This window comes from Hyla sarda, chromosome 7 (genome assembly GCF_029499605.1).
Source record: "Hyla sarda isolate aHylSar1 chromosome 7, aHylSar1.hap1, whole genome shotgun sequence".
Taxonomy (NCBI): Eukaryota; Metazoa; Chordata; class Amphibia; order Anura; family Hylidae; genus Hyla; species Hyla sarda.
Window position 1 is genome coordinate 118507810 of NC_079195.1, and position 27267 is coordinate 118535076.

The 27267-nt window shown below is 43.1% G+C and overlaps 1 protein-coding gene across 3 annotated transcripts in view; it reads left to right on the plus strand.

Moving 5' to 3' along the window:
• CUEDC2 (CUE domain containing 2) overlaps positions 1 to 27267 on the plus strand; it is a 228909-nt gene that overhangs the window by 194915 nt on the left and 6727 nt on the right. For all 3 annotated transcript variants that reach the window (XM_056530558.1, XM_056530559.1, XM_056530557.1), the window contains exons 2-6: positions 16342 to 16433; positions 18376 to 18519; positions 19276 to 19337; positions 21022 to 21131; positions 25349 to 25513. In XM_056530558.1, the coding sequence (XP_056386533.1) occupies positions 16360 to 16433; positions 18376 to 18519; positions 19276 to 19337; positions 21022 to 21131; positions 25349 to 25513 (555 nt within the window). In that variant the 5' untranslated portion in view covers positions 16342 to 16359. The remainder of the gene's footprint in view (positions 1 to 16341; positions 16434 to 18375; positions 18520 to 19275; positions 19338 to 21021; positions 21132 to 25348; positions 25514 to 27267) is intronic.

Genomic DNA, 27267 nt, shown 5'->3' on the forward strand with positions numbered 1-27267 from the left:
GGGTACTATTACTGTGTGTGACAATAAACATTGGGAGTTTGTAAATAGGTGGGTATTGTACTGCAGAAAGGAGCCTAAAATAATGTTTTTGGCTGGTTCTGTGAAGAAGTCTTGAATGGGAGAAATATTCATGATGGTCTAGTCCAGATAGTGAAAAAAAAAGTAAAGAACTCCGGTTAGAGAAGACGTCACGTGTAAATCGGGGGACTGGGGAGATAGGGAGAGGAGCAGGGGGCCTGTTATAGAGGAAAGTAAAGCATAGGAATTATACTATAATAATTACAAAATGTCTCTAATATGGGGGTACAACTTTTTGGGAATGGGCTGTAGGGGTACTCAGGCAAAAAAGGTTGAGAACCACTGTAGTGTGCAGTGGAATCCCATTGACAAATGGAATTTTTACTGCATCGAAATTTCAGAGTGTAATTTCTTAGCGGAATTACACTAGGAAATTGCGTAGTGTGAACCTGGCCTTATGTATTTTACTGTTGCTGGATCAGCATGCAAATCCATAACTGCACATTTTGAAGTGTGAAATACAGTTGTAGATTTGCTAGACCCTACAAGGGGGTCAACAAGGTGCTCAGCAAAATATCAATCATGTACCAAATATCATAAATAGTTCAGTGGGGAGGTGCTTTAAAACATAACTTCTACTAAAGTCCTTAAAAGTCACCAATCACACAAAAAGTGCTAACCCAAGTGTGAAGCCTAGTTAGGCTGTATTTGTGAGAGGGGCGGTAATATCTCCAACCCCCTCGCACGTCAGGCGGCACATAGGGTTGTGGGCGGGGGCAGGGGTATATAACGCCCCTACCTCCTATCAGTGGACCGTTCCTGACGTTTGCGGACGTTGCCGTGCCTGGCAGGGAATACAGACTTCAAATTTCCCGCCAATATTTGGAGCTCCGCCAGTCCGACTACCGAAGCTTCGCTGTTCCAGTGGTGGTAATGTATAGGGAGATTGCTGGGATAGCAGGTGCGGTATGGGCGACAGGGGTTCCGGGAGGCAGAGGCTACGCGCAGCTTCTGTCAGACGGGACCCCACAGCATCAGCGCAGTTACACGGGGGGAACTGCTGAAGGAGTACGGCCAGGCTGCGGTGGTTCTGTCTGAGGCAGCGTGCTACAAGGCAGTTTAAGTTACCCCCACCACGCTCTGTGTTTGTGAGCACGAGCTTCCTCAGCTGTCGGCAGTTGCCAACCTCGGTGCGCAGGGGAGACAGTGCTGTCTGCTGGTATATAATGCGGCCGGGCCGTACGTGGTAATGTCTGCTGTATAAGCCTCTCGAGCCAGGCTGCTAACTGTTGTATAATCAGATGTTATGGTGCACAACGTACATTTCAGGGCAGCTCCTCTCTAATTTGGGTGTCTCATTGTCAATATCGGGCAAATGTTACCTTTGGGGTCTCTTTATCATGAATTTGTTGCAACCGTTGAATTGTTTTCTGTGAACTGTATCCCCGCATTTGCCTTACAAACTCACCCCTGCTCTACAACTACACTTAACCTGCCCAACTCTCCTATACATATCAATGTATTCTCGGGCGCTGCGGTTGGGCGTGTTTTACACCCCGTGGCCGGGATGCCTGGCGGTGCATCTCTGGTTGCCGGGGCTCTGTAGTGGGCTCCCACTCCTGCTCCCCCAGCGCTGTGGAGTGAGAGACGGGACAACCAGACATCGCTCCTGTATCATGCCAGGTTTAGAACACGTCTGCTTTCCATAGTTCCATGCGGAAAAGGGGAGAGAAAAGAAAAAAAAATTTTGCATCACACACACACTTCCAGTTGTTTGCATGGGCCGGTGCCCTCACCTCTGTGCGGCTCATGCACTTATGGGTTGCTAATTTTAGGACATTGGTGCTGCGCTTTCACTTTTATTGGTCACGCACAGCAGCATACCAGTTTCAATTATTACTTGGTCACACGCTCATAGCGTTTTCTTACAAATCACAGATTGGTATGTCATGGCGTTTACGCGATCATTGTCGCCCACCACACGTTTTGCTCATACAACCATGACATCCATACTATTTCATAGGCGCAATGGTTATATGGGTCTTACATGTGCACCTTTTCACACTGACCACACGGGCAAGGCATCTCACTGCTGGTGCCTCCATTACTTGACGCATCACGCAGGGTACACTGCTCGTACATCCATAGTATGTCTACGGTTCACACGCATGGCACACAATAGTCATCTGGCCATACGCCATAGCATTCATACTTGGCAATCTCTTTCATTCCATTTAATCTCTGTTAGTTGTATTCCCATACGCGCAGCAGTTCATACTGTCCACACTCATGTCACTCATGCATCTACACGTTCTGGCATCTACATTTCTCATGTTCATTCTATATGGTGGCACATCAATGGTTGGCATGCATACTGTTCACATGCTCATGGCTTTCCATACTGTTCATACGTTCACGGCATTTACACTGTCCATGCGCTAACAGCATTTATACTGTTCATACACGCATGGTTTTCTTACCCATGGGTTTGTACACTGTTGCACACGCTCACGAATTTTACTCGGTTCACACACGCATCGCTGTATAGCGTTCACACGCTCACGGCATTCACACCGGGTATACGCTCTTGGTTTCCGTACACACATTATAGCATTCACACTATTTCATACGCTCTTGACATTGAAATTGTCCACACCGTACGCATTTGTTCAGATGTTCATAGCTCTACACTGTTCATGTGCCGTGGCATTTTTCACTGGGCAGTTGCGGTGGTTTTTACACGGGTCCATGCGCTCTGGCGGTTATTTCATGCATTATGCTCATGGCGTTTCATTTCTGTTGGTACGCTCAGGACATCTACATGATTGTGGCATTCATGCTGGTCATAAGCCAGGGCAGCTATACTCGCACCAGTTACACTGCATACACTCATGACATTAATACTGCCCGTACGCTTGGTATTCATACGGATCGCATGCCCACAATATTCATACTGTGCACACACCCACAGGTTTGCTGTCATATGCACATGGCGTTTTGCACCTTTCATATGATCACAACACACATACTGGTCATGTGTCAGCATCAATACCGTTGCATTCACTGCATGGCCGCTATGCTGGTCATAAGCTCAGTATCTATAGTGGCCATGCGCTCATCGCATGTACATATGTTCATGGCATCATCACTGTGTTTGTTAACCACACTGTTTTCACACGCTATTAGCATTTTTTTACTGTCATTTGCTCATGGCTTGCACACGGTTCATACACGCAGTTATACTGTCCACATGCAATGGATTTTATTTTGATCATACGCAATGGTATCTATACCGCTCATCCGCTCATGGCATTTACACGGCCACATGCTCTTGGCATTGACATGACGTTTTTGCCATTTGTACTGCACATACGCTCATCAGCATCCATACCGTTGCATTTGTCCTTAGCTCTTACGGTGGCATACGCTCACGGTTCTTTGCTGATCATGCACTCTCGTTGGTCAGACATCCATTGCTTTTCATGACACACATGCACTCTTGACGAGGGACTGGTTGTGCATGTGTGGTGCTTTGTTTCTCTGTGTTTCACGCGCCTCGGGCTTTCGGGCTGTTCAGACGCTCATGGTGTCAGTGCCATGCGAAGGTGCATGGCATTGGCGAGCTGGTAGTGCTTGGTTTAGTGTATATACTCATAGTTTCATTGTACATTATGGGTGCTTCCATGCAGTGCATGCAGTAATAGTACACATACGCGCATACCATCACACGACTCACACGCTCTTAACTTCGCGGTGCCCACGCTGGGACTACGTTATAGTTCCCATGACTACCACGCCTTCTGAGCAATAACATCACGACACACAGGTGGTTTAACCTGTCATGTCTGCCACGTCTGCAGGAGGAGGCACCATGCAGGTTATTGTTACCGAAACGTTCTTCAGAGCAATAACATCACGACACAGGTGGTTTACCTGTTATGCCTGCCACCTCTGCAGGGAGAGGCAGCACGCAGGTTATTGTTACTGACACGTTTTCAGAGCAAGTACATTATGACACATAGGTGGTTGTTTTCCTGTTATGCCTACCACGTCTGTAGGGGGATGCGCCACGCAGGTAATTGTTACTGACACGTCTTCAGAGCAATAACGTTATGACACAGGTGGTTTCTTTACCCGTTATGCCTGCCACGTCTGCAGGGGGAGGTACCACGCAGGTTATTGTTACTGACACGTCTTCAGAGCAATAACATTACGACACACAGGTGGTTGTTTTCCCGTTATGACTGCCACGTCTGCAGGGGGAGGCACCATGCAGGTTATTGTTACTGACACGTCTTCAGAGCAATAACTTCACGACGCATAGATGGTTGTTTACTTGTTAGGCCTGCCACATCTGCAGGGGGATGTACCACGCAGGTTTTTGTTACTGACACATCTTCAGAGCAATAACATCATGCCACATAGGTGGTTGTTTACCAGGTATGCCTGCCACATCTGCAGGGGAGGTACCACGCGACAATTGTTACTGACACGTTTTCAGAGCTATAACGTTACGACACATAGGTGGTTTCTTTACCCATTATGCCTGCCACGTCTGCAGGGGGAGGTACCACACAGGTTATTGTTACTGACACGTCTTCAGAGCAATAACATTACGCCACACAGGTGGTTGTTTTCCCGTTATGCCTGCCACGTCTGCAGGGGGAGGCTCCATGCAGGTTATCGTTACTGACACGTCTTCAGAGCAATAACATCACGACACATAGGTGGCTGCTTACCTGTTATGCCTGCCACCTCTGCAGGGGGAGTTGCTTCGCAGGTTGTTACTGACACGTCTTCAGAGCAACATTCCGACATAGGTTTGTTAGCCTTCATGCCTGCCACGTCCGCAGAGTAAGGCTCACGTGGGTCTACACTACTGACACAGTCGCAAGGCAATAGACCACGGGTGAGCAAAGCAAATCGCCACACACATGGGGTCACCATGTGAGATAACACGTCTGCCAGGGGATACACCACACAGGTTGTCACCAACATGTTTCCAGCAGAGTCCATTCACACGGTCCACGGCCCTATTAGCGCCTGCTTCACCGGAGTTTATTATTTGCACAATTGTCCAGCTTGTGGGCACGACTGCTCAGGCACAGAGCGGTAGTGTCTGCAGGTACATTTGGGTAGGCAAATTACAGACAGGATAGCTAGTGGGTCACTCGCAGTGGGACACCATTCATGAGGCAGTGGTGTTAGGAATGCGGCATTGGGTTAGCTTAGTTTTCAGGTAAGGTGCTCAGATATTGTTTGATCTACAGGAAATGAGGCTGTTCAACGCCAAGGGTAATCGGGGGGTGGTGGTTGTGCCTATATGCTAACAGTTATATATTTGGCCACTTATTAGCAGGAACATGATAGGATTCATCAGGCCTGATAGGTCACAGTGTTTCACTCCTGCACTGATATTAGGCAGCATGCTACAGCGGACATCGGCTGGGGGTTTGGCCTGACCTTGCTCAAGTGCCAACTCTGGTTCGGTCAGGGGTGGACATGACTACAACGCTCTTCAGTTTCCAGGCATCGATTCCTCGGCCAATCAGTTCGCTTCACCAATTCCATCTCAATATCAGAGCTTTATCTTGGTCAGTGCTAGGGTAGGGGCTTTAGTCCTTGATTACATTTAATTCCCTACTAGATTTACTTTTTGCCCTCTTAAGGTATGGCCTCCGTCGCGGTCATCGGGTACATCTCAGACCGATAGGTTGTCATAATGTGTACATAACAAGTAAGTATATATCATTGTTATCACGAGTACGAATGTGTAAGCCCCGATCACAAGTGTGAAGCCTAGTTAGGCTGTATTTGTGAGAGGGGCGGTAACATCTCCACCCCCCTCGCACGTCAGGCGGCACATAGGGTTGTGGGCGGGGGCAGGGGTATATAACGCCCCTACCTCCTATCAGTGGACCGTTCCTGAAGTTTGCGGACCCCTCCCAACCCTCCCTTTCTTTTTTCTCTTTTAGTCTTCATTTCATCCATTACAGGGCATGCCCTCTTAAGGTATGGCCTCCGTCGCGGTCATCGGGCACATCTCAGACCGATAGGTTAAGTCATAACGTGTACATAACAAGTAAGTATATATCATTGTTATCACGAGTACGAATGTTTAAGCCCCGATCACAAACATAGAAATTATAGGGTTAAAACTAAACACATGAGTGAGATACATATATAGTAGAGGAATATTATCAGTCTACCAGAATTTAAGCAGTATATGCTCCCAACCGCCCACCGCCGCTCAGGAACCTCCTGTGGCCCTATAAACCCTATACTGAACTGTGAGACTATACTCAAGACCAACTACGGCCTCCACTGTCTACCTACTTCTAACCGTATTTCAGAGGAGCCACACCACATAGCATGCAGGCAAGCACAGTAAACAAAAATGTTATGAAAACAAGCAAAATTTAGATGGTTATTCAAGCCATTTGGGGCCATAGTGTTGAGTTCATAGATCCATTGGCATTCCTTTTGTAGCAACAGGCGATCAAAATCCCCTCCCCTAGATGGGGGTTGGATTTTCTCTATGTCGATGAATCTAAGAACCTTTATATCCCCTCCGTGTGTTTCATTCATATGTTTAGCTACCAAAGTAGCTCAAGAATGTCTTTGTCTTTCTACCAGGTGCTCTAAAACCCATTTTTTTAATTCTCTAAGTGTGTTACCTACATATTTCTTTCAACAAACGCATATTGCTAGATATATGACCGCTTGGGTATTACAGTTAATAAGTATCTGATCTTAATTGTGTGTCACATAGTGTCATTTATGAAGGAGCTTTTCTTAACAATGCTTGGACACACCTTGCAGCGGCCACATTGGTAGCAGCCAACGCTCCTGGGGATTCTATCTAGCCATGTTCCCAGCGTAGATCTTTCTGGTGTAAGGTGACTCTTGATGATACAAAGTCAGAGGTGATCTTGCGAATATCAGCATCCATGCGCAATATGTTCCAATGTTTCTACAAGATCTTTCATTGCGTGTGAACCATGGTCATAGGTGGCAATAATGCGTGTTTGATTCAAAGTGGGTTCCTTCTGTTTGGGAGTAAGTAATGTTTCCCTCTGAGTCATGAGGGCATGCTTGTAAGCAGATGTTAACACATATTTCGGGTAGCCCTAATTGATAAAGCTGTCTCGCAATTCTCCAGCGTCTCTCAGGAAGTCCCGCTCCTCTGAACAGTTTCTCCTGAGGCAGAGATACTGCCCCCTCGGGATACCCCTTTTCAGTGGTCCCGGGTGACAGCTCTCCCATCTCAAGAGATGGTTCTTGGCAGTGGCCTTTCTGTGAATTGTAGAATGCAGGCCTCCATTCTCATCTCTGGAGATGCAAATATCCAGAAATGATAGTTTCGTATTGTGTGTCTCATAAGTCCAATGTTATTGCCATTGAGGGATTTGATGAATTCCTCAAAGGAGGACACAGTCCCATGCCAAAGAACCAGAATGTCATCAATGAAACCTGCCCATAACAGGGCACGGTCACTGAACTTTTCTCTGCTGTCAACAAAAACTAACAAAGCCTCCCACCAACCCAGGGTCAAACTTGCATATGTGGGAGCACAGGGGCTCCCCATTGCTGTGCCCCTGAGCTGGTGGAAGAATTTACCATTAAACAAAAAGTAATAATGCGTTAATATGAACTCCAGTAATTTCAATATCAAAGAATTATGAGCCTGCTTATTTGTCCCCCGGAAGGAAAGAAAATGAAAGACCGCTTTCAATCCCACTTCATGTGGTATAGACGAATATAGCGCCACCACGTCAATACTAGTGAGTAAGTTATTATCCACCACAAGGCCTTCGATTTTTTTTTTTGCAACTAGTCTGTGGTATCTCTAGTACAGTGTTTCCCAACCCAGTCCTCAAGGCACACCAACATTCCGAGTTTTTTCAGTTACTCCATTGGAATAGAACAGGGAAAAATTTAAAATCCTGGACTGTTGGTGTGCCTTGAGGACTGGGTTGGGAAACGCTGCTCTAGTATATGACGGGAGGACTAACACAAACTCTTTTAAGGACTTGGTCCACATATATATATATATATATATATATATATATATATATATATATATACATTCTGTCCTATGCCAGACACAATGGAGTGACCCTTTTAATGGGGTCTCCCCCTTGTGCACCTTTGGAAAGGCATAGAAAGTAGGTATTACTGTAGTTCTGGGCAGCATAATCTCACTTTCTTGATCGCTGATTAGTTTATCAGCATTCTCCTGGGAAATAATGGCAGATAGTTCTTGTTTGTATCTCATTGTGGGATCTTGTGCTAATAATTCATAAGTAAATCTATAGTCTAGTAGTTTGACACATTTGGATATACTGAGGTCGATCCATAACTACTATATTTTCCCCCTTGTCTTCAGATTTTATAATCAAGTTGTCATTCATCTGTAGTTGTTTAAGAGCTCTTTTTTTCCTCAGTTGTGATGTTGGTCCTAATCTGAGACAGGTGGGGAAGAGACAGTGATCTTATGTCCTTAAGCACAAGATCCAAGAAGACATCCATGCAGGATGTCTCTTTAATCGGAGGAAATAATTTTTTTGGTTTTACAATTGGTGAATGGACCCTCAGTTCTAGGTCTCTCATTATCGTCCATTAGGGATGTAAGGTTCCTAACTACCGGGAGCTCATTAATGCTAATCCCCAAATCTTGACATTCTTTTCTTTCGTGTACTTTGTGGAATTTGTGCCACTTGAGTTTCCAGATGAACAGGTGAAGGTCATTGGTCCATGTAAAGGGGTCAAATACGACTGTTGGAACATAGGACAAACCACGACCAAGGACCCTCACCTGTGCATCCGTCAGAGGCTGACAAGATAGATTAACAACCTGCAATGATGCTCCCCTAGCTCCTGCGGAACTCACTACTTCAGTCTCAATGGGTATGGGTCTCAGTTGGCCTCCTGAGTAGTTTCCCCTAAAAAAGCTGAGGTGAATGCACATGGTCCATCTCCATTCCATTCCTGATTATTGTACTGTTTTCTACCAGGCCCACCTCGATTCCTAGCTGCTCCCCGTGACTTCCAATTGCGATAACTACCTCTACCCCTTTTGCCCTGTGTTCCTGGTCTGTCACTATTATCAGGCTCCCTGTCTGATGAAGAGATCTCGGTTTCTGTGTCACAGGATATCGTATCCCTATTGATAACACTATAGGCATGATTTTCACGGAAGTCTGAGGTCACGAATAAATTGGGAGTGCTTACGCTCTTTTAGCTGGTATTGGAATCTTTTGATAGTGTTATGGACTTGGGTTTCTTTAGTTATAAAGTCTGGGTTGTCTTTGAATCTAAGTACAATATTTTTTTGTTCTCAGAGTTTTGTTTCTGCTATTGTTAGGTTCCCCCCCCCTCTAAAAGAATCTGAATACATTTTAAGAGATGTACTAGCAGCCTCAGTTTCCCACTTTTTAAGTACTGCAGGTGTTCTGAGTCTTGCTGCTGTGAGAACCAGATTCCTAAGGCCTCTGGGAACTATACTGCGGCGGATATAGCTCTTGGATTTCCCAGAAGTAAGTTGCGTGTAGTTTATGACAAGTGACTAAATCCCTAAGGGCAATTTTAAGCAAAGGGGTAAATTTAGGTTGTGAGAAGGCACGTTTGGGGAAAACCTCTTTTGCCTCTGACAACCATTCATCGAAGTCACAAAGCTAGCCATCACAATTTTTTTTAATATGAAATACAGTTGTAGATTTGCTAGACCATACAAGGGGGTCAATAAGGCTCCCAGCAAAATAATATCAATCATATGTACCAAATAACATAAATAGTACAGTGGGAGCTGCTTTAAAGCATAACTTTTTCTAAAGTCCTTAAAAGCCACCAATCACACAAAAAGTGCTCACGTGCTAACCCAAACGTAGAAATTATAGGGTTAAAACTAAATACATTTTAAAGTGTACCTGTCGTCAACAAAAACTTTTTATATAATGTAGATAATAACAATTATGTAGATAATAACATTATGTATATTTGGTGAAAAAATGCTGTCCCTGCAGCTATTGGATGTTTGTCTCTGTGAGGAGACCAAATACAGGAAGTGAGGACAGGAAAAGCAGGGCTCTGTGCAGGCTCCTGGCTTGTCAATCATCCTGATGTGAGTCGGGAGCATGTCACAGAGCCTCACTGCATAGAGCCCTGCTTGTCCACCCTCACTTCCTGTATTTGGACTCCTCACAGAGACACACAGGCAAAAGCTGCAGGGAAAAACCTACATATTTTTTTACCAATCTATATTACACATATACATATAGTATTATCTACATTATATAAAACGGTTTTTGTTGACAAGTACACTTTAAAGAGAACATGTCATCAGAAAACTGCCTTGCGTATAAAGTGCGCCTGCAAATATGATCTTCCCTTTTTTTAAGATCACAAACACATGTACGGTATATGCTGGAAAATAAAGTTACAAAGGCAACCGTACCACATCCAGCAAGATGTATTATTTAGAAATGGACTCCCACACAGAACTTACTTGTCATTGTATGGTTACCTCTGCAACTCTACCACCCTTTGTGGACCTGTGTTTCTACACACTGGATCTAAAGAACAGAAGGGAGATCAGCTTTACAGATAAACTTTTAATTAAGTTAAAGGACAACTGTAGCTGAGCTCCAAAGATAATACAGTGCTGCATCAGTCTGGGCTTTATGACAGTGACCAGGAATAAGCTGCTCCTCATTAAAAGACCCATGAAAGGTCACCTAAAGGACTCTTGTGATTAAACCAAATTTTTTAATTTTTTGGCTTCAAATCTGAGAGTAGTGTTTGGAGGAAACCAGGCACTTTTCAGTTATTTTTTCCAAAGGGTGTGCAACCAAATATTAAGTTAAGGGTGCCAATAATTTTGCCCAGCGCATTTTTGGAGTTTGGTGTGACATTGTGTCCAATTTGCTTTTTTTTCCTCCCTTTTTTGGTTTAGTTCCAGTACACACAAAGGGAATAAACGTGTATAGCAAAACGTGTTACTGCAATCCTTTTCTGTGAGAAATACTTCAATATTTTTGAAAAATTTCAGGGGGGGCAACATTTACGGCCATTACTGTATACCCAATAAGATTGGAGGCTGTAAATTTTGCCAAAGATGCTTTATCTCTGTCCTGAATAGGGTCTATGGGGGACGTATCATTTCCAGTGTATAATAGAAGTTTTTTACCCCTCTGCCTGTTGTCTAAATTTGGTGCAGCTGCGTTAAATTTATCATTCTTGTGCAGCTACTTTATTGAATTGCGTTTAAATTTAGAATTCTCCTCAGAGCATAAATTTACACCGCAGCTCTATTTAGTAGGAGCTTTGTCTGCAGCGTATCTGCACCTAAACAGTAAGTGTGTCCTCGTTATTAGTTTTAGAATTTTTTTTCTTCATTATGTAGAGTTTTAATCTCACAATAATACCACTTTTTGCACCCAATTATAACACATCAATTATACCTATGTCCTTATTCTTCATTTAACATCTGTGACACCCCTGTGCAAATCACCTCAAATGTACATGGTGCACTCTACCTTATGAACCTTGTTGTGCGCCCGCAGAGCACTCTGCGCCGACTAATGTGGTATCTCCGTACTCTGGCTAAATTGTGTCCCAAAAAATGGGGATCTTTTTTCCCATTTACCTCTTGTGAAAATGTAAAGTATGCGGCAACACCTGCATGTCAGTGTAAATAATTTTATTTTTATACACTAACATACTGGTGTAGAATCCAACTGTTCCTTTTCATAATGGGTAAAAGGAGAAAAAGCCCCCCAAAATCTGTAAGGCAATTTCTCCCGAGTACGGCGATACCCCATATGTGACCCTAAAATGTTGCCTTGAAATACGACAGGTCTCCAAAGTGAGAGAGCGCCATGCGCATTTGAGGCCTAAATTAGGGTTTTGCATAGAGGTGGACATAGGGGTATTCTATGCCAGTGGTTCCCAAACAGGATGCCTCCAGCTGTTGCAAAACTCCCAACATGCCTGGACAGTCAATGGCTGTCCGGCAATACTGGGAGTTGTTGTTTTGCAACAGCTGGAGGCTCCATTTTGGAAACCGTGCCGTACCAGATGTTGTTCATATTTATTTGGGAGGGGGGCTGTGTAGCGGTATGTGTGTATATATAGTGTTTTTTACTTATTTTATTTAAGTGTAGTGTAGTGTTTTTAGGGTACAGTCACACGGGCGGGGGTTCACAGCGAGTTTGCTGCATCTCAATCTTGCAGCACTCCCTGTAAACCTCTGCCCATGTGAGTGTAACCTGTCCATTCACATTGGGGGGGGGGGGGGGGGGACATCTAGCTGTTGCAAAACTACAACTCCGAGCATGCCCTTTGGCTGTCCGTGCATGCTGGGAGTTGTAGTTTTGCAACAGCTGGAGGCACACTGGTTGAGAAACACGGAAACAGACTCAGTGTTTCGCAACTAGTGTGCTTTCAGCTGTTGCAAAAACTTCAAATCTCAGCATGCAGTGACAGCAGAAGGACATGCTGGAACTTGTAGTTCTGCAACAGCTGGAGGCATACGGCTACAACTCCCAGCATGCCCTTTGGCAGTCCGTTCATGCTGAGGGTTGTAGTTATGCCACAGCTGAAGGCACACTGGTTGCAAAACACTTGAAAGTTTTTTTACTTAACTTAGTGTTTCCAAACCAGTGTGCCTCCAGCTGTTGCACAACTTCAATTCCCAGCATGCATGGTCTGTCAGTGCATGCTGGGCGTTATAGTTTGGAGGCACAGCTGGAGGCACACGGGTTGGGATAAAGAGTTAGGAAACGAACAATGTTTCCCAACTAGTGTGCCTCCAGCTGTTGCAAAACTATAATTCCCAGCATGGCCAGGCATGCTGGAAGTTGTATTTTGGCAATATCTGAAGGGTCAGATGTTGACGAACTACAACTCCCAGCATGCTTGGGCAGTCTGGGCATGCTGGGAGTTGTAGTTTTGCAACAGCTGGAGGTCCACAGTTTGTAGACCACTGTATAATGGTCTCCAATCTGTGGCCCTCCAGATGTTGCAAAACTACAACTCTCAGCATGCCCAGAAAGCCAAAGGCTGTCTGGGCATGCTAGGAGTTGCAGTTTTGAAACTCCCAGAGGCAGTAGTAAGATCGCTTCATGACGATCTCACTGCTGCCAATGAAGATGCCGCACTGCTGCCGGAAACTCACTGCCGGGATGCACTACCCCCGGGACCGCCTGGAGGATGCCGCTCGCACCGGGACCGCTCGGGACACCGCATGGCCGGGTAAGTGACGCCGGGGGACGGGTAAGGGACACTTAGCAGAGCGGTGTGTGTCCCGATCCCCGTGATCCGGACTCACACCGCGCTGCTATCAGCTAGTCAGATTTGACTAGCTGATAGCAGCGATCAATGGGGGGGGGGGGGGTCACATGGTAAGATGGCTGGATATCAGTGATGGGGAAAAGTATAACGGAAAGCAGTAAATTTTAAAAATAAAAGGAGAATGATCTACAGTGTTAAGTGGATTACAAAGCTATTTTAATGTGACGGATCTTGTTCAATGATAAGTAAGATATCAAACATTTCCTATGTAAATGTATTAAATTGTTGGATCATAAAATAACAATATACAAGTGATCTAATGAATAACTGAACTGTAAACAAATATTCTATATGCAAATTATTTTAAAAGTGCTTTGGAATAACCAAGGAGTAAAAAGCAATATAAAGCAAACCAAAGGAGGAATTGAGATAGGAAAGTAAAAACATTCTGGTGGTTCCTTAGTAGAACTTTCCTTCAGAAATAGAAAGGATTTCGCTACGTGCAGTTATAGTTGGCTTATATTTATGGGGAAAAAGACGCACTTGCGTCAAAATTTTTGGTGCAAAGGAAAAGTATGCAGGTAATAAATCCATGTGTACTATAGATGTCACTCCAAGGTACCCCGATTCAGCCACATCTGGAGGACATGCTCTACCAAAACGTGCGCAAAAAAAAATGCGCAAAAAAAGTGCTTGCGCAAAATTTTGCGCAAAAAAATACACACAAAACAGGGGTAAAATCTTTGATACATGTCCCCCTATATGTTTGTCAATGGTTAATATTTTAGTTTTTCTTTTTCAATAAATTAGCAAAAAATTTTAACATCTGTTTTCACTTTATAATTCTAGGATATTGGGTGCAGAATAATAGTGCAGGGGAAATAGTTTAATATTTTTAATTACATTTTTTTAGCACAAGGCTGCAACATAACAAATGTAAAATACAGGAAATGCATTTTTTTTCAAGACTTTCCAATGTATGTTCATTCCCATTTCACAATTTAATTTTTTTTTTTTAACCCTTTGAAACACATTGTCCATCCAGCCTTTGTTAATCTAAATAAAAGACACATTGCTTGCACCAGTTGTGTCCTCGGGTGAATACGCCACAAGTGAGAAGTCGGATTTTTCTTCCCCGGCACTAGGAAAACTCTGCCAGCTTACCCTTACACCAGACAACTTGCCCTCATCCAGCACCGTAGTTCCAACGTAACTGACAGACGGCTGCCTCCCGTAACGAACCTATTAATACGTGCTTCCCAGTGTTGTGCCGGCCAGCACAACACCCCAACGTGAGCAAACCCGTCCATCAGTCTTACAAACGACTAACACCCCAAGTAACTGCACTATATAGTGCTGTATTCTGCCTTTATTTCTCTCCTCTCTATGAATGTAAAAGATGGCATGCCTCACCTCTGACTACCTTCTAGGCAGCAAATCCCTTTAAAGAATAGTTTTTTTTTACCCTAGAGGTGTTCGTCTAACACGTTACTCTTCCATTCTAATGGGCATTGCTTTGGTTATAACTGCTAATCATAAGGGGCTCCAAAAGGAGGACCCCTGGCCCCTGCATCGGCTCTTCCCTTGGGGCCCTTGTAATGAAAGGAGCTATTCGGTCTGTTCATTTGTGCCATTACAGGAAAGTCAGTATATCACCATGCATTGTAGATGGTCATGCGGTTTTGCCATACACGGTGGGTTCACTTAATGTTCATCTACCGTATTTTTCGCCCTATAGGACGCACCGGCATATAAGACGCACCCTATTTTAAAGGTGCAAAATCTAGAAAAAAAAGATTCTGCACCCAACAGTGATCTTCAACCTGCAGACCTCCAGATGTTGCAAAACTCCAACTCGCAGCATGCCCGGACAGCCGTTGGCTGTCCGGGCATGCTGGGAGTTGTAGTTTTGCAACATCTGGAGGTCCGCAGGTTGAAGACCACTGGTATAGGAGGTAGTACTCGTGTCCCCGCCGCTCCGGACCCGTCACCGCTGCCCTGGATGTCGCTCCATCGCTGTCGCCGCGTCCCCGTGGTGTCCCCAACGCTCCGGACGTCTTCTTCCCCGGGATCCACGCTCTCCTTCGCCGTCATTACGCCGCTCCTATTGGATGACGGGACGGCGTGCTCGACTATGTGATGATGTCGAAGGAGAGCGCCGGCCATGCAGGGGATCCCGGCACGGAGCAGACATCGAGGAGGAGGGTAAGGTCCCTCCCGGTGTCCTGTAAGCTTTTCGGGATGCTGCGATTTCACTGCGGCGGTCCCGAACAGCCCGACTGTTGTTTTCGCTTCAGACGCGGCGGTCAGCTTTGATCGACGTGTCTGAAGGGTTAATACAGGGCATCACCGCGAACAGTGATGTCCTGTATTAGCTGCGGGTCCCAGCCATTGATGGCCGCAGGGACCGCTGCGATAGGTGTGCATTCGCCATATAAGACGCAACAACTGCCCCCCCCCCCAGTTAAACTGGGGAAGAAAAAGTGCGTCTTATATGGCAAAAAATACAGTAATATGTAAGCCCACCTTTAGGTTCTAGAGATGAGCGAACTTACAGTAAATTCGATTCATCACAAACTTCTCGGCTTGGCAGTTGATGCCTTATCCTGCATAAATTAGTTCAGCTTTCTGGTGCTCCGGTGGGCTGGAAAAGGGCACTATGCTGTGTGTTTGCTACAAGAAGTGCGACACTTTGTATGACCTTTCAGAAAGAGTTTTTGGAGAGACAGGAGTGACAATTGCTCAGAGTACATTTTTGGTTGAGGACACTGGTTATTTCATGACAAAGATGATTCTCTGAACCTTGATTCCAGATTGTCGATTCCGTTCTCATTCATCTATGCTTTGTTCTGCTTATAGTTTTTATTTTAGTGTATAACTGCTATTGCTTCTAGTCTATTTCTGTTGCTTTCCTCTCTACTCACACAACAAACTGCTGCTTTTTTTAGTCCAGTCTCCAAGCAGAAAGATCTAAAGTGTAAGACTATATTTACTTCTCACAAGCTGCGCTCTGCTCTTATTGATTTCTAGGCACAGATAATATACGGGATGTCTCGTGAGAAAATAATCCGGGATGCGCTCACAGATTTCATCCAATCTCATATACCTAATGCTGATGTCAGGTAAGTTTTAGACTACTTTGATGGCTTTTATAGCTACTGTGCACATTTCTGATCTGTTGTCCAGACCTGGAAGTGGTGTAGTTGGGAGTGTTTGCTCCCATAACCAAATGGAGATAAACCTCTGGTGAAGGAGTAGTTATCTACATCAATGGCAGACATGAGTACTGAACGCATTGATTAGGGTTTGGATAAGCTCCATTTATCTGTGCTCTTGGCACAATTGCCACGCACGCATTAGGAAATGCAAGTGATACGCTTTAAAATGATAAAAAAAAAATAGCTTTTTGCTAAATACAGCGCCACTCCTGTCCATGGTTGTGTCTTGTATTGCATCTCAGCTACAATGAAGTGCAAAGGGTTGAGCTGCAGTACTACACAAAGACAGCCATGTCTTACTAATATTGTAGAACTCCTATAATATGGCATGCTGATTAATAGTTATTTTTTTTTTTTCAACAAACCTAGCTAAAATATATTTTGTCTTTCTATTCTTGGATCTCTTTAGAGCACAGGTTTGCAATTGTTACATTTTTACTGCTAACCGTTCCTTGTTGTACACTCACAAGTACAAGGGACTGTACTGATGTCTGTTGATGGGACTACTTTCTAAGCTATTATTATTTTCTTAACCCCTTAAAGGGCTACTCCGCCCCTAGACATCTTATCACCTATCCAAAGGATAGGGGATAAGATGTCAGATCGCCGCGGTGCCGCTGCTGGGGAGCCCCGGGATCCCCGCTGCGGCACTGCGCTATCATTACAGCACAGAGCGAGTTCGCTCTGTGTAATGACGGGCGATACAGGGGACGGAGCCGTGTGACGTCATGGCTCCGCCCCTCGGGACATCACGGCCCGTCCCCTTAATGCAAGTCTATGGCAGGGGGCGTGACGACCGCCGCGCCCCCTCCCGTAGATTTGTATTGAAAGGGGCGGGCTGTGACGTCACGAGGGGCGGGGCCGTGACGTAACGATGCTCCGGCCCCTGTATTGCGCGTCATTACGTGCAGAGCGAACTCGCTCTGTGCTGTAATGATAGCGCAGTGCCGCAGCGGCAATCCCAGGGCTCCCCAGCAGCGGCACCGCGGCGATCTGACATCTTATCCCCTATCCTTTTGGATAGGGGATAAGATGTCTAGGGGCGGAGTACCCCTTTAAGGGCAAAGGACATGAATGTATTGGTGCCCTGTTACTTGACGCACCAGGACATACATTTACGTCCTAAGTGGAGGTCTGACTAGGAGCTGTGCTAGTTTCATAGACTGTAAAGTGATCAGAGAATGGCAATCTCATCATTAACCTCTTTAGTGCCATGATAAAAAGCAGTACAATAATAGAAAAATATCTAAACATGGGTAAAGTTTAAATCCTATTGGCCCACAGAATTGTCATTTTTACTTATTGTCATTTTTACCGTAAACTGCAAAACTTTGTGTCATTACAAAGTACAATTGGTCACACAAAAAAACAGAAAAATAGGAGTAATGTCTCTTGAAAGATGAGAAAACAAAAAAAAAGGAATATTGCTGTGTCATGAGGGCAAATTGGATAATGGAACCTCATGGGGACACTCTTCAAATGTGGCAAATTTATCAAAGTGGCTCAGGATGTTTCATAACTTTATGCCATTTCTGTAGACTGTCTAGTCTAAATTTAGACCAGGAATATGTTGGTCTACCCAAAATGTTTGGCAAAAGTCACATTTAGACCACACCCCTTTCTCAATAAACAGGCGCTTTTTTTTAAATTTATTTTTTTATTTTTTTAAACGTGGGGCAAAAGTGTCTGAAACACATGATAAATGTAGCGGCAGTCATGTAAGCCACAAATTACAGCAGGATTCTGGTTCATTTGCAATAGTAAATATGCCCAATATGTTTGTTTTTTGGTGGAATTTTTACAGAATATACAGTCCTCTCATTTGTTTTTTCTCCCTCTTTCTTAGTGCCATGGATGAAGTGTTCTTTTCCTATGTCACTGGGGTTTTAGAAGAACTTGGATCTCAGGACTCTTCAGATGAAGATTTTGACATGGAAACTTTTATGGAGATGTTGGAAGGTTACATTCCAGGATTTGCTGAAATTGGCAGGTATTTTACTGAAAATCTCGAAATGGTCTCCATATCATTAAATGGTAGTTATTTTATTCGGATGACCCATGTCGTTCAGACTTCTGTTTACCTTGATCATTGGAGGAACAGGGTGTTAGTCTTAAATTTTGGGGGGCATAAATCCAAATGTGGACATGCTGCTGTTTGTGCACTGGAGGTGTTCCCAGCCCCTTGTTGCACTGTTCTGGTACCTCTAATCCCCCTATATAAATACTCCTCTTCTGCGCTTCAGCACAGCACGTCATCATGTTCGGCCTCAGACCAGGAGCACGTATGTGCCGCAACCCCCACTTTTCCTGGAGTAGAGAAGATGAATATTTAGATTACAGGGACCAGTCTGGGGGGGGGGGGGGGGACAGAAAAGTTCTCCAAGGCTGGGAATGCCCCCATGCACCAAGACCAGCATTTGCATATTTTGATTTATCTATTTTTATCAGAAACACGAAACAGAGTTAAAAAAAAGTTAAATGCATTAGATTCAGCATTGCCAACACTATTGCCATATGTATAAACAGGTTAGTTCCGTTGATTGCTGCTAACAAATTGCCTTTAAATCTAGATGAAATTCATCTATGGTATACATCGGCATACTAGCAGAAAGATATACCTGATATCATGGCAGAAATACTCACTTTATTGAAGTCAGATTTTTAACTGCTTTTGTTTTTAGATGTTAACTGGTTGGTTCACAAGTAACTGGATTTATTTATAGTGACCTATTTTTTTTATTTGCAGTGAAAAAGTTTATGAAATGATGTTTGAACTTTCTGGACAGTTGAGAGAAGCTCGTAGTAAGGGTAAGTCAGACATGTTTGATATATATATATATATATTTTTTTGTTTCTGTATCATAGTATGGGCAGGAACCTTTTGGCAAGGCTATTTAAAGGGGTATTCTGCCCATAGACATATGGGCAGAATACCCCTTTAAATAGGGGTCTGATCGGGGCGAATGGAGGGGGCATGGCGTGACATCACATCTCCAGTCCCGGAAACTCAGAGGTTTCTGAGACTGGAGCGGCAGCCTGGCACAGAATGCCGAGTGTTTCACGGAGATCGCAGGAAAGGCATGCACCAGCGGCAGGCCCCTCGCGGTAAGACAGCTTATCCCCTATCCTTTGGATAAGATATCTATGGGCAGAATACCGCTTTAATAAGATAAGCTTGTCAGTTTACCATAAGTTCAGAAAACAGAATTAAAGCGTTCCTGTCCTGTTAAAAAAGAAAGAAAGAAGGGGGGGAAAAAAAAGCATTGTGAAACCAAAAGTTTGGGTTGGTTGGAATCTCAGTGCTGAGACCACCAGGGATGACTGAGACCACGCATGTTGGAGAACCCAAATTCTTTAGTCTTGAATCCTACAAGCTATATGGCCATGCTATGTTGCATACAGATCACAGGAACTGTAGTTTAGACATAATTTCACGTTGACATGTAACACTATACTTATTCTGAAATATTGGGATGGAGGATCTCGTAAATTGTATTTAAATAAAAAGTTTCTCTTTCATTTTCCATAAGGTCCATGAAAATGCTTTCTTTAATTAAACACAACTTCTGCACTCTTTCTTTGCACATATTTTGATGATGTTCTCCCAATATGTTTAGCATTGGATGCACAATATCCTAAAGACTAAATGGGCTGCTTATTGGTCAGGATGAAAAACCTGTGCTGAAACATGAAGGGTAATAAGTTGTATGGCATGTAAATGATATTGGAGAAATTTATTATAGGCACCCTATATGCCCACCAGTGTAATGTGGTTCAGATTCCTCAACAGGATAGGGGGCTTATTTTGTGTTTATTTACGTGACATATAGTAGTTTAAATACATTGAAATAACAGGTTATCACTGTATTTTCCGGACACTGACATTGCTATAGTGCTCAATAAATCATGATAAATCCTGCAGTTGCATTTTATTCCTGTGGATATATTACTTACTGAACAACCGCTTTAAAGGGGTATTCCAGCGCTTAGACATCTTATCTCCTATCCAAAGGATAAGGGATAAGATGCCTGATCGCGGAGGTCCCGCCACTGTGGACCCCCGTGATCTTGCACGCCGCACCCCGTTTAAAATCAGTCCCGGAGCGTGTTCGCTCCGGGTCTGATTACTGTCAATCACGGGGCCAGAGCATTGGAACGTCACGGCTCCGCCCCCCCAATGCAAGCCTATGTCACGCCCCCTCCCATAGGCTTGCATTGAGTGGGCGGAGCGTGACGTCACACGGGGGCAGAACCGTGAGGTCACAATGCTCCGGTGATCGACAGTAATCATACTTGGAGCGAACACGCTCCGGGAACTGATTTTAACGGGGTGCGGTGTGCAAGATCATGGGGGTCCCCAGCGGTGGGACCCCCGCGATCAGGCATCTTATCCGCTATGCTTTGGATAGGGGATAAGATGTCTAAGCGCTGGAGTACCCCTTTAAGAGTTAAAATTCTCTTCATATGAAAATGTGCTTTCTATTTCTAAAAGAAAACTGTTCCACGGAAACATCTGATCCTCCACTGATGGGAACGGAGTGCGATCACATCGAACTCGCAGAAAACGGGTTGCATGTAGCTTCTGAAGGAGCTGAGGCCCAGGTGAGCTAAGCTACAAGTCGCCTTGATATTATAGATTTTAACTCTAGCTGCCGGGAACTTGCCATAGGACTTGTTTAAACGTTATATTTTTTACAGCACAATGCTGTCTATTGAAGAAAATGCCTATTACTTAACTCATGTATTAAAACAGGAAAGGCATGCATTCAGAAGCCCATATTTTAGCCAGAGAGAAGAGCATCTCACCCTGGCAGACCTGGCATGTTTGAACAGCCTGTTGGTTTGTAATGGGATTCTATAATGCTATTATGTTTGTTCTGGTGAAAAGCACTTTTTACTTTTCCACTGGATAGATGTTTTATCCAGGATTAAAAAAAACAGAACTGGTATTACAGCCAAGTTCCATTGAAGTTTATGGAGCCAAGTTGTAATACCACATTCAACCTGAGGACAGGTGTGGTGCTGTTTTTATAAAAAAAAAAAAAAAAAATCTGCTCTGTATTATTATTCCTGGATATCCTCTTTAAATGCTACATAGCTGGTCCCCTGTCCTAGTTTTTGGACCCCAATTAAGTTTATAGTGGATAGGTGAGAAATGCTTTATACTGGAATATCCCTTTAACTTGCCCAGTGGTGCTTACGCAGAGGAATATGAGGGCCTGACTCCGTGACCACTTTATTGAGCAGGCACAACACTCTTAAAGGGGTACTCCCGTGGAAAAAGTTTTTTTCTATAGATCAACTGGTGCCAGAAAGATAAACAGATTTGTAAATTACGTCTGTTAAAAATCGTAATCCTTCCAGTACATTTTAGGGGCTGTATACTACAGAGGAAATGTTTTTCTTTTTGGATTTCTCTTATGTCACAACCACTGGGCTCTCTGCTGACATCTGTCAAATTTAGGAACTGTCCAGAGCAGGAGAAAATCACGATAGCAAACATATGCTGCTCTGGACAGTTCCTAAAATGGACAGAGGTGTCAGCAGAGAGCACTGTGGTCATGACATAAGAGAAGTAAAAAAAGAAAAACATTTCCTCTGTATTATACAGCCCCTAAAAGGTAATGGAAGGATTAAGATTTTTTTAATAGAAGTAATTTACAAATCTGCAAAAAATGACAGAGGCAGTGCAGCTCAATCTACCATCTACTCCGAGGTTAACTGGTAGGTCTGACAAACCCCAAAAGACCCAGTAATCAACAGGAGGAAAAATTATAATAAGAAATAATTATATAACCAGTCCTCAAAAAGTAGTGAAAAAAGGGGAAAGAAAAGGAAAGAATAAATACAGAGAGAAAAGTGATAGTGATTTGGAATTGAAAATGTACAGTGATGTGTGTGTGTGTGTAAAAATAAAAAATAAAAATAAAAGTGAGTATGAAAGTTCATAATATCAAAGAAGAGTGGATGAGTGCAAAGTAATAATCAGAAAAAATAAGGGTAATGAAAATATTAATAGTTATTAAACATCAAAAAACAAAAAATATGTGAATAATAGGAATGCCTACAAAAGATGATCATTTTAAACAATCATATGCATTTATTAAAAATAATAATTAATGCCTGGGCAGGGCCCTTGCTCAGGCATGCGATCTAAATATACAAATAGAATAATTTAAAAAATGCCAACTATCTCAAAATATAAAAATTTAAAAATTGTCCTTTGTAGCCGAATAAATCTTATAAAGTTGTGTGAATAGCAACAGTATTGAATATGATATCCAGCGATCGGAGAGACTGTGTACTCCAGTGATACTCCAATGTGAAACACAGTCACCTTAAACTGTAGTAAATGTTTCAATATTTCATTCAGAAGATATAATGTAATTGTTCACTGTTATCCACTTGTGTCCCACAACAGGTGTTTGTAGAATAGCAGTATTAATAGCAAGATACAGTTAATTCACACAACTTTATATATAAGATTTATTCGGCTACAAAGGACAATTTTTAAATTTTTATATTTTGAGATAGTTGGCATTTTTTAAATTATTCTATTTGTATATTTAGATCGCATGCCTGAGCAAGGGCCCTGCCCAGGCATTAATTATTATTTTTAATAAATGCATATGATTGTTTAAAATGATCATCTTTTGCAGGCATTCCTATTATTTACATATTTTTTGTTGTTTAATAACTATTAATATTTTCATTACCCTTATTTTTTCTGATTATTACTTTGCACTTATCCACTCTTCTTTGATATTATGAACTTTCATACTCACTTTTATTTTTACACACACATCACTGTACATTTTCAATTCCAAATCACTATCACTTTTCTCTCTGTATTTATTCTTTCCTTTTCTTTCCCCTTTTCTCACTACTTTTTGAAGACTGGTTATATAATTATTTCTTATTATATATTTCCTCCTGTTAATTTACAAATCTGTTTAACTTTCTGGCACCAGTTGATTAAAAATCTTTCCACGGGAGTACACCTTTTAAAGAGGTACTCCGCTCTAACCATCTTATTTCCTATTCAGAACATAGTGGATAAGATGTTAGATCACAGGGGTTTCTCCCCTGGGGAGCCCTGCCATCTCCGGGCCGGCAGCGGCGGTGTACAGAACACGAAAGCTTGCAGCTTACGCGTTTGTGAAGTCATGCCACGCCCCCTCAATTCATGTCTAATGGGGCGTCACACATATCCTTTGGACAGGGGATAAGATGTTTTCAGCGGAGTACTCCTTTAAAGCTGTTTACCTGATCACGGAGATAATGTTGTGGTGGAGAAGGTTCTCCATACCAGGACCACAGGAGTGCAAATGCAGCGTGTCCATGTATGTCCATGTATGTCATTCTGTGGCACGAGACAGCTGTAATGGAGACGTAAAGGTCTGGGTCGATATCATGATAAGGCTTAGAAGCATTAGTAGAGGATAATACCCGGTTGTGTCCTTTAGTAAGGTGCATTCATAAATAACAGTATTTCGAGGTGCTTAATTTAATAACTCCAGTTTTCTCTTTGGGGGGGATTGTCATGTTTTATTGTGCGCTTGTCTGAATCTCAAGCCTCTGGCCAGAATGTTCTTTCTCCTTTCTTTATACTTTAAGAGCACATGTTCTCTTACCAGGGGAATGTCCAGGTTTAAATGTCTTTTTTGTTTTGTTATTTATTTGAAAAACTGAATAAATAATTGTTTAAAAAAAAAAAATGGTGTTGATGTTGAACATTACATTTATCAACCCCGCTGATGCTTATTCCCTACTTGTTAGGATAAAAGGGGCATGGTTTCAAAGTCAACTGTCAGCTTGCTCCCCCCGCACTAACCAGCGGTACTGGCTGGTAGTGCGGGGGTCGCTGATCAGTTTGATGCATACCATGCCCGGATCCGCCTGGCCGTTTACCCGTTATCTTCTTTCTTCTTGATTTCAGGACTCAACTGCGCATGTGCTGGCTTCTTGTCTACACCCAGAAGCCACTTCAGCGCAGTCCTGAAATCATTGGGGAGGAGAGGGAGATGAGGAGGGAGAACATGAATATTCATAAGCCGGGCGGCGCTGCGAGCCAGTCGGCAGTTAAGTCACAGTGCCAGATGAAGGCAGTAACCCCTCCTGTGCCAGTTAGCAGCTAATTTGCATATCAAGAAGAAAGAAGATAACGGGTGAATGGCCAGGCGGATCCGGGCATGGTATGCGTCAAACTGATCAGCGTCCCCCACACTACCAGTCAGTACCGCTGGTTAGTGCGGGGGGAGCAAGCTGACAGTTTTCCTTTAATTCATCAGTTGTGCAAAATACAGCACAGTCTTATAGTTGTGAATACTTATAAATGTAAATTCTATGTAACAAAGTTATTCAGTGACTGTCTGCATGTCGCATTAGCTATCCTCTTGGTATAGCTTTATTTTGGGCTATGTTCACATGTCAGAATGTCTGCATGGAAAATCTCTGCAGACATTCTGCAGCCTGCGGGCGTCTGCATGATATGCCAGTGCTAGGACCGCTTGGGAATGCGCCGTCTCATAAATTGCAATGCATTCCTTGCAGAGTCCACAGAAAGAATGGACTTGTCTAGTCTTTCTGCGGACGCCAGAATTTGAATTTTGACGCCAGATGTTTACAGTGTGGAAATTCTGAAATCAATGGGATTCTGTTGCAGAATATCTGTGTGGAATTCCGCATGGAAATTCTGCCGTGCGAACATAGCCTAACTGTGATCTTTTTATATCAAGAGTGATTTTAATTCTGATAATAACATACAGAATTTTCTGTAAACACAAACTCCTTGTCTGTTTTTTATTTATTTTTTGTAGGAAAAAGGTAAAACACAAGGTTATGTAGATGCGCTGTTAGAGATGTTCCCAGCATGTACATTGTGTCAAGCCCAGAAAGTGCTCTCTATGGCTAAAGGAAACCTAGAAGACGCTGTACAGATTATAGTGGATGGGGAGGTTACTCTTGATCCATCAGAACCACAGGTGAGTGACAGGGTGCAACATTATGTCCCACTTCCAATTTTCAAAGATCAATGAACTTTGGTGGTACGTTAATCCTTTTACCTAGACCAACCTAAGATCTGTATTGCACTTTCTTGCTTTCCAATACAGTTAAATTTGAAAGGGATCTGTAAATAGTTCTGCCAGCAGGTTTCAACATGCTGGTATAGTTTAATAGGGCATATCGCTGTGATCGTAATAGTAGTTTATTTCGTCCTTCTGCAGCACTGATTTCTGTGCAAATGATGTTTTATTATGCAGATTAGCCTGTTCTACCGATCTTCCCACCTGCTCCTGTAGCCACCCTGCTAATACTGAGCAGCCCCTCAGATGTGATGTTTACTGGAGGCCGGTCTGAAATCTTGTGTAGTTACAATCCACGGCTGCCGTGCCAATGTAGTTACTGTGCAAGCACAAGATTTAAGCAGAAGTAACAGCAAAGGGGCTGCTCCGTATTCATGACCAGGCATGGCTACAGGTAGAATCCCTTTAACCATTTCCATGCAGGGTTTATGACTGTCACTTTCTTAGCCAAAAGTTGATTTTCACATCCTAGCTTCAAACACCCAAGTTCAAGCACAACTGTCACCAAGAATATGCTTGTGAATCTGCACACACCATGCATTAGGGCTTCACAAGCATATTCTAGGCATATATTTATAGTTACGCTCGGCTTCTTTATACTTACAAATTTCAGCTTTATAAACTCTTGGGGGAATCGGGCCAAAAGTCAGAGGCGGAGCCCAGTCCGCTCCGCACCGCCTCTTTCTGCCTATGATGCGTAATTGATTGACAGGCAGAGCACTATGCGGCGTAGGCAGAAAGAGGCGATGCAGAGCAGATCTGGGCCTCCGACTGATGCCCTGACTCCCCCAAGTCATATGGATAGGGGATAAGGTGTCTAGCAATGGAGTACCCCTTTTTAAAATGTTGTCATTTTCAGTCAGGGTGTGTCATCACTCACCAGCTTTATAAGGTAAAATTTACATGTGGCAGATTTTCTGCAGGAATGTATGCAATTGTTTCATATATATGCTGCAGTGATGCTGCAGAAACAAGCCCATTTAAATATATAAAATGGATTTTTCGAATGCAGGAAATACTGCATAACATCTGCTACATGTGAATCTACCACAATAGACGTCTTTATTGTAATCTGAAGTCCTCTGAAGTTAATTATGTACTTGCTGATTCTCTCACAGAACCAGCTGAAAGGTAATTTTAAGATGAGCTTATTGTGGGGCTTAAAGGGGTACTCCAGGCCAAAACTTTTTTTTATATATCAACTGGCTCCGGAAAGTTAAACACATTTGTAAATTAATTCGATTAAAAAATCTTAATCCTTGCAATAGTTATTAGCTTCTGAAGTTGAGTTCTTTTTTTCTGTCTGCTTTCAGATGACTCACGTCCCGGGAGCTGTCCAGTTCCTATGGGGATATTTTCCCATCATGCACAGCTCCCGGGACGTGACATCATCATTGAGCAGTTAGACAGAAAACTTCAGAAGCTAATAACTATTTTTTAATAGAAGTAATTTACAAATCTGTTTAACTTTCTGGAGCCAGTTGATATATAAAAAAAAATTTTTGCCTGGAATACCCCCTTTAAGAGGCGGTGTGAAAAATTGCAATGTTTCAATACAGGTTGTAATTTAAATATTCACTGTGTTAGATTCTTTTTTTTGAATATTTTAAAATAAAAATTGAAAAGAAATAAAAGGACTTAAAGGGGTTTTC